This window comes from Dreissena polymorpha, chromosome 2 (assembly GCF_020536995.1).
Source record: "Dreissena polymorpha isolate Duluth1 chromosome 2, UMN_Dpol_1.0, whole genome shotgun sequence".
NCBI lineage: Eukaryota > Metazoa > Mollusca > Bivalvia > Myida > Dreissenidae > Dreissena > Dreissena polymorpha.
In genome coordinates this window covers 30,024,704-30,032,881 of record NC_068356.1, presented here as the reverse complement: position 1 = coordinate 30,032,881, position 8,178 = coordinate 30,024,704, and the positions used below count along the sequence as shown (strand labels likewise).

The 8,178-nt window shown below is 37.1% G+C and overlaps 1 protein-coding gene across 1 annotated transcript; it reads left to right on the top strand.

Moving 5' to 3' along the window:
* Positions 1-3,185: 3,185 nt before the first annotated feature.
* On the top strand, positions 3,186-8,130 carry LOC127866411 (G-protein coupled receptor 54-like). The gene is made up of 5 exons (XM_052406915.1): positions 3,186-3,847; positions 4,493-4,723; positions 5,514-5,953; positions 6,859-6,966; positions 7,347-8,130. Exons 1-5 carry the CDS (start codon positions 3,742-3,744, stop codon positions 7,842-7,844), a joined length of 1,383 nt encoding a protein of 460 aa, XP_052262875.1. The 5' UTR covers positions 3,186-3,741; the 3' UTR covers positions 7,845-8,130.
* Positions 8,131-8,178: the final 48 nt, after the last annotated feature.

Here is an 8,178-nt window from a genome sequence, read left to right as displayed (position 1 = left end):
TTCAATAATTATTCGCTTCGCTCAGACAGACATCGTAAAGTTGTACACAGTTTTTGACTCTTTTATACATGTAGTTATAGTGAATAATTGTGATCAAACTCAATTTAATGTTCAAGTGAATGGAATAATTTATTTATGTGACCAAATATGATATATGTCATGTTAATGTTCAACACACATTTAGAATGCATAAGTGTCTTATAAAACATCAAAACACGTATTATAAAGGTTTGTCAGGACCTTGACATTGTATTACGTTCACCACTTTAAAAATTGTTTGCATATGAAATCCCGGTTATATAATTCTTCTATGGTTATAAATATTATTTATTAGACTTTATTTACCTGCCATTTGAGTATGATAATTCATGAAAAATCGGCATATAAATAAAAACACCATTTATTTACAAACCCGAATGCACCACTTACTGCCTGATCGCATCTATTTACCATATGCTCTTATGTAACGAAATAAGTTCGTGATTGATTTGAAGTTCGTAATTCCTATAGTTGTAGTTGACTGAAACGATTTCCTTGTCGTGTATATTGCTGTATGGAATGTAAACATAATCAAAATACCTAATATAACAATAATTCAAACGAATTATAATCATTTGATTGACCGTTTTCAAGCCAAGTGATACAATTTTACGAGTAATTTCTTTTTTATGCCTTTTACAGAATCAAGTAAGTGCCAAACTGAATGTAACCTGCTGACTTTTGAGGTAGATTCAAGACAATCAAAACGACACGCGAAACGATATCCTACAATTTAAAACAATAAGCGACAGTTTAAGATAACAGACAAAGTTTGAACATTTGATTATCGAAGAGTTGCGCATATATTTTGCAGGAAAAGTAGCATTGAACATTGAGTGTCGTCTTAAATTTGCGATTTGCCTTGTGAAATATCACGTGTCGTGTTCTGCGTCTAATATATTATCGTGTGACAATTGAAGAAGACAATCACTTTAATGCATCTCGTCTTTGTCAATATGAGCGCGAAAATGTGACTATCAAATGTTCGAATGTCACGTTTTTTCTTAAATGTTCGCTTGTTGTTGTATAGTGGCGATTATCGTATTCTGCAAGTGACTGCAATTAGTATGGCACTGACCGGATTCCGTAAGTACGTTTTTAGCTACCGCAGCATAAGGTTTTGTAAGGGTGGACGAAAAGAAAACTTAAAGCCCTTTCCCCCACCTCGGAAAAACCCCGGACAACATTATCGTAGTGTGTGCAAAATGCAAGTGCATTGAATAAAATCGCGCGATAACAGCATTTGTTGAATTATAAAGTACATGATCAGTTGTGTTCTTGTATGTAATAATATACTAACCAGTCATGGTAGATGTTAAAATGCGTTATGTATTTAATGGCAAGTGCGCATGTCTCCGTGAAAATTTTCAATTAACTATTTTGAACAACAAAGACAGGTTTGCGTCAATATTGGACATAAAGATATTGCCTTCAAACACCGCTTGTTTGTTGAGCATAGGACTTTCGTGGCTGGTGACAAACACGGGGAAATGTGGAGTGCTGTTTGATGAAACATAAAATGGTAATTTAGCACAAATCAACGACAATAAAAAACCACAAAATCAGGTTTGTCCTTTTGATCAGGGTCAACTCATTTTGAGTTTTGATTTAAACGTGTAGAATTTCAGCAAAAAATTAGGAAGTGACTCAATTCAGTTATTATGATATAAACATTCAATGTAGATTCTTCCTCATATAGAATCTTACGTTTGCAAAAGATTTAATTGATTCGTTTTTTGTAAAATGCATTATTTTTTCTACTAAAATGTGTATAAATATACTCATCAATAAACTTGAAATATGCAGTACGTGTTATTTCGCTCTGTGAATACCGAGTAAGCAGTACCGTAATTACTCTATGTTTTCGGACACTCTAAGTTTTCGGACAACCCCTTTTTAGCAAAAATAATTATTTTTCGGACACACGAGTTTTCGTCCATAATTAATGTCTCTAAGTTTTCGGACAGAATATTTTACAGCGCTATTTTACCAAATTTCGGACCTGTTTTTGATATCTAATGACACTTCGATCATGGGGTTTTACAACCAGATTAACATCATAAAACATGGCAGGTGCATGCCTGACGGCAACGGACCATTACATTTGCGTTATTGGGTAAATAACCTTGTAAAGCGGTATTAAACAATGGTTTCGCCCGATAGCATAAGCGTTGCTCATTGGGTTATTGTCGACCTGAAATGGCTTGCAGTCACCCAGGGGTGACTAGAAGCCGATTCTTGTCACCCTAGGGTGACTTCAAGCCGATTTATGTCACCGACCGGTTGACTAGAATCGGCTTACAGTCACCCCAGGGTGACATGAATCGGCTTCTAGTCATCCCCGTGTGACTTCAAGCCATTTCAGGTCGACAATGACCCAATGAGCATAGCGCATTGGGTCATTGTCGACCTGATATGGTTTGAAGTCACCCGGGGGTGACTAGAAGCTGATTATTGTCACTCTAGGGTGACTTCAAACCGATTCATGTGATCCTGGGGTGACTTCACGCCGACCGGTAACTAGAATCGGCTTGAAGTCACCTCAGGGTGACATGAATCGGCTTCTAGTCACCCCAGGGTGACTTCAAGCCATTTAAGGTCGACAATGACCCAATGAGTATACGCGTTATTACAATTACCACGGGTAGTGCCAATTAACAGTTCAATTATCTACCGTAATGGTACTACCCCTTGTCAGTATATATCTTGCTTTTGTTTGTTATAATACATGTTATCAAATCAAGAAAATTCCTGTCAAATAAAGTCGCTTTCCTGTCATATATAGAAGAAATATTTAAATTTATTACAGAAAAAAGATAAAATAAACATTGATTATTTCACGACATGGTGTCAATACCACGATTGTATCAATCTGTGCAATACATTAAGCAAACATGGTGTCAATCACGATCTCCACGACTGACTGTTACCTGACTGGTTTTGCATGTCGTTATCAATATAACCATAACTTTGATATTTGTATTGACATTGTTTCGTATGCCATAAATCCTCGGCTATATTTCACTATGTAATCAGAAGTATCGACACCGGCTGTTTGCTCGGGAACTTGAGTCACCTCTTATCTTGGCAAGCATCAGCATTAGATTTTATTTTCTTACTACATTAATTCACTTGAGGGTAGCCTATAAAACTGGGACACGAAGCTGAGAGGCTGTCCGGCCGGTTTTCAACAGCTAGATACACAGAAAGTGTTTACACCGGAGAAGATTGTCAACAGCGGAAAAGAAATAAAAAAAATACATATAAAAATGCATTCACGATTGTATTTTGGCATAATCGTTTCCAAAGTAGGATTACCAGTAACCGAGTGTCTTTTGGTGGGATTAGTTTAGCCTCTAGCAATGTATGCACAGAATGGACTTAGTTAGACGTGTATTTAAATGCTGCAACTTAGTCAAAATTGGTCAACTTTAAATAAATAACATAGGATTATTTTACGATTATATGTACACACAAGCTGTTTTTTAAACCTTTGAATAATGGGATATGCCAAAAGCGCACAATGTCGATAAAACATTAATTTAACTTTCTGAAATATTGAAGACGAGGCTTTGCTTGACGTTAAAGGCACGTGTTCTCAATATTATTCAACTAAATAATTGTGCAAAATTGTGATATACTGGAAAATGCGTGCTGACGAAAAACGTTTCAATTCCTTCGACCGAATCCGCCTCTGACACCATGGCAACCGGAGGGTGTGCGCCCCCGAAACAGGAGTACGATTTTAGCGTGTTTCCCTATCCAGGAGAACTGAAAACTTTCAGTTCCAATGAAATTGCGGTGAAAGGTACGTTCAGTTAGGTGTATTTTCCGTTTAGAATCTTAGAAGAATGGCATTTTTTAAGATGGACTTGGGATTAAAATACCTACTTACATGTATCAATTATTTCACGGGTAAAACTGCATAAGTGACATTTCATATTATGCACAACACATATTTAATTGATGAGCGAATTCAGTATTAAATATACTAATAAAAAAATAATATTCTTTTTAAAACGTCATATTCAGCTGTGTCATCGAATGTGGAAAGTGTTTATTGTGAATCATTATGATCTGTTTAAATTGGCATTTGAACTGCAAATTGTGCATATCGTAACTACACACCAGTTCAAAGAATACGTACAAAAACCATTCATAACTATTTACCTTGTAAATGCTCCTTTTAAGACAATTCATCATTGATTTACCGGTTCATTAAAAAAAAGCGTTAATTCATACGATTACGTAAACATTTATTGCTTCGAACTCTGAAGCTAAGTGAAAATTGCATTGAATATCCTGGGAGGAATCACTCTCAGGCTGTTTAAATCTTTTAAGAAAGTTCTTCAATTATATATCATTTTCCAAGGATATACAAATGGGTCAAAATGCGTATTTGAGTTTTCAATTGTTAACAAACTCCCTCGTTAACCATGCCTCAATGTTCAAGTGACGCTGGGTGTGCTCGTTGAGCTCGTGGCTCTCGTCGGTAACATCCTGGTGATCACAATCGTGCTGCGGTCCCGGTCGATGCGCACCACTACCAACTACTACCTGGTCAACCTTGCCGTGTCCGACCTGCTCGTGGGGCTCATGCCCATATGGGTGCATATCGTCTCCTCCCTCAATGAGTTCTGGGTGTTCGGGTCCTTTCTCTGCAAGTTCAACCCGTTCCTACAAAGTGGGTATTATTTTAACAACATCGCTGGCGCTATTGGTTTTTGTTTTAGGAATGTGAAAGTAAACATAATCTGTGACATCCTTTTTTGTTATAAACGTACTTAATTCAAAATCTAATATTTTCTAATAATCTTCGTTTAAACATATTAGGATTTTTTCAGATCCAGAATGTAACAATTGCTATTTACAAATTAAATATCTACTATTTTTACTTGAATACATTCAGTTATAATCATGTACGCAAATGTTTCATGTTCAACACATAAACAATCTAGTATCTTGCACTCGTTAAGTAATACACTTTATCTTATCATATATAACAAACACTTAAGGCCATTATTTATATTTACGATAACACTCGCTTACGGGTGCGACTCTATGCATTTTTGTCCGCCGCGGGAGACTTTTCAATCGGTGAAAACCTAAGGTCAATTACCCTTCAAATTGAGCTGAAGTAGGAGTTAAATCCAAACATGATTTTGTGGTATGGCGTATGTTTGGCACGACGGATTTATTGCAAAGTGTATATTAATGATGACGAATACAATAAATTACAATCAAAAAGAATAGTCCGTCATTGCCTTCCTTCAAAACAAAATTATTTATGAATTATTTTGTGTTGCTGAATTGTTATCAGATGAAAATGTTTCGCATAAAACATAGTTTTGGAGTTATCGTTGTTTATGAGGTCATAAACAGCCATTTGGAGTTAGGATGCGCGTAAAAACAGCGACTGCGTCAATAAGCCTATTCGTCCACTTTTTAATTCTAAGTTAACCTTCCCATTGCAGTCACCGCGATGTGCGCCAGTATGTTCACGCTGATAGTGCTTGCTGGAGACCGCTTCTACGCCATCATGTTTCCCATGCATTCCCGCGTGAACAAGCGCAAGGTCAGCTACCTGCTCATCGCCGTGTGGTTGGCCTCCTGCGCCATAGCAACGCCGCTGCTTTTCGTCTATACGTACATTGAACGTCAGTGGGCGGACGTGCTCGAGACGTACTGTGATGAGAGATGGCCAATGAAAATGGTAGAGGACAACAAATGCGACGGTGGACTCACATCTAAGAAGGCGTACTGGATTGTGGTGTGCTGTGTGTTAAACTGGACCCCAATGGTGTGCACGACTCTTGCATACACGTTCATCGTTATTAAGTTACGGAAACACAAAATCGGTCCCAAGTTGGGAGCATCGACGAGATCGACCGTTCAGCAGCGGTCTAAACGCAAGGTTTGATTTCGTTTAAAGGGGCCTTTTCACAGATTTTGGCTTTTTTTAAACTTATTCATTAAATGCTTTATATTGATAAATGTAAACATTGGATCGTAAAAGCTCCAGTAAAAAATCAAGAAAAAAAATAAAAAAAGGAAAAGAACATTGCCCAGAGCAGGTTTCGAACCAGTGACCCCTGGAGTCCTGCCAGAGTCCTGAAGTAAAAACGCTTTAGCCTACTGAGCTATTCCGCCGAGTACACACTCGTGTCGTATGTTATACCTTATATAAGCAATCTTCGTAGTTTCACAAAATTTAACGACAAAAACAGAACTCTCCAAATTATTCAATCGTTTCGCGTTGCAACGCTTTATAATTTTTAGGTTTTAAAATCGTCAAAAGATGCATATAATGGCTATATTAGAGCATGGTTAATGTTCAGTATTACTGTTTCCTCACAAATATCATAACTAAAACGAAAACTTACCAATCTGAAACAACTTTTTTCAATTTTGTCAATTTACCAAAGCGTGAAAAGATCCCTTTAAACCATTGAAAAAAACAGCGTTTAGTATCGGTATATTTCATTTCCTATGTATTTCATTTATTGTTTCTGTTCAATGTAAAACAGCGTTTAGATTACATGTAAGTATCAAAGTTGGTGTGATTTACAATAAAAGGGATACAATTTAGTAGTATTTCGCATAACTCATTTTAAAATAGAAAGAAGTTATATGCTATATGCAACTATCGTTCAATTATTATATTAAATTCGACACGTTAAAGACAAGAGACCAATACTGATTAAAAACGAATGGCAATATTCAGCTGACATCACGGTTAAAACAAACGGTAACCGTTGCCCATCTATCATACATACTTTGCATAGTTTGATAATGCTATGATTGTTCCGACTGTTTCAGGTTGTCATCATGTTGTTCTCCGTCCTTATACTGTTCATCGTGTGTGCAGTTCCATTCCAGACCATAAAGATCTACTTCATGTTCACGCAGGGAACGCCTGGCTACAAGGTCAGTAATATACGGGTGATCACTAAACATTTTTCGTTTGATACATGTGCGCGAAGTGCCTTCCTTGATTACTCTGTGCAGTCCGCTCGGATAAAACTTAATGCAAATGCATTAAGTATGCTTACCCAGTGCGACCCTTATTGTAAATTCCTTACTCACAAGAATGTTATTATCAAATGTCATAGATATATCCTTATTTCCACATGTGGTACAATTGTTCGGAAATGATCATGACTCAATAGGAGTGTCTTCACTTGATGTAGTAGTTGATGCTTTTCAGTACATATTATTTCCCTATATATGTTCTTCATTCCATTGAATCTATTTGAGTACATTTTTATCTAATTTATTTATGAGCCGCTTTTTTATTCGTTTTCCAGTTACCATCTTGGTTTGGAACGCTTGATTTCGGAGCAATTTTGCTGATGTATAGCAATGCTGCGATCAATCCAATCATTTACGCCGGATTCAATGAAAGCTTTCGAAACGGGTTTAAGGACCTTATAAACACCATTTCAAACAGACGCAGGCCCACTGCGTCCGATAGCTTTGAGAGCGAGTTCAAGCAGAGGTCAATGCTGAGGGCTAAAAATGGCTCCATTGCAACTATTTCCGGTTCGCGTGGAAGTAGGGCTGCGTTGCTGGAAATGGCGGGAATTCCGTCGAGCGAAAACTTGCATGAGAGCGGAATGATGAGGAATTTGTCGCGAGATTCTCTAAATGATGATATTATGCCCTCTGAGACAAGTGAACGAGTGCTAAAGAATGAACGAAGAACGAGCCACTTTGGAAATGGTATAACGTTACAAGCATTTGAGAAAGAGGAGTCGGTTACCAAGATTGGAACGGGTGATTTAGCTTTGTCTTCCAATTTGTGAAATAGAACGAAGAAGCGTTTTGGGGTAAAACCCGGTGAAAGATCGGTTAACAATTCAGTGCGAAGTATTTACCATTGCAACAGACACACAAATGAGAGAAACTGACTCTTTTAGGATTAATTTAGTTAGATTATACACCTGTCTTCTAGTGTTTCTAACTATATTGTTGGTGTTTCTTTTTCAGTTCATTTAAATTCATGTTAATGGTACCAATTACAGAATAACTTTCCTGTATGATAAATGTTGGTGAATCCGTATGTGCGAATTAGAAAGCCCTTCATTCGTAGACACTCGTTTCAAACTTTTATATGGGTTGTTGCGCTAACAGGAACAT

Bases quoted from the DNA above. Each gene is read 5' to 3' on its own strand.
- LOC127866411 (XM_052406915.1), top strand. From the start codon at position 3,742: ATGGCAACCGGAGGGTGTGCGCCCCCGAAACAGGAGTACGATTTTAGC. The intron at 3,848-4,492 runs GTACGTTCAGTT...TCAATGTTCAAG, and splicing joins CAATGAAATTGCGGTGAAAG to TGACGCTGGGTGTGCTCGTT. The intron at 5,954-6,858 runs GTTTGATTTCGT...CGACTGTTTCAG, and splicing joins AGCAGCGGTCTAAACGCAAG to GTTGTCATCATGTTGTTCTC.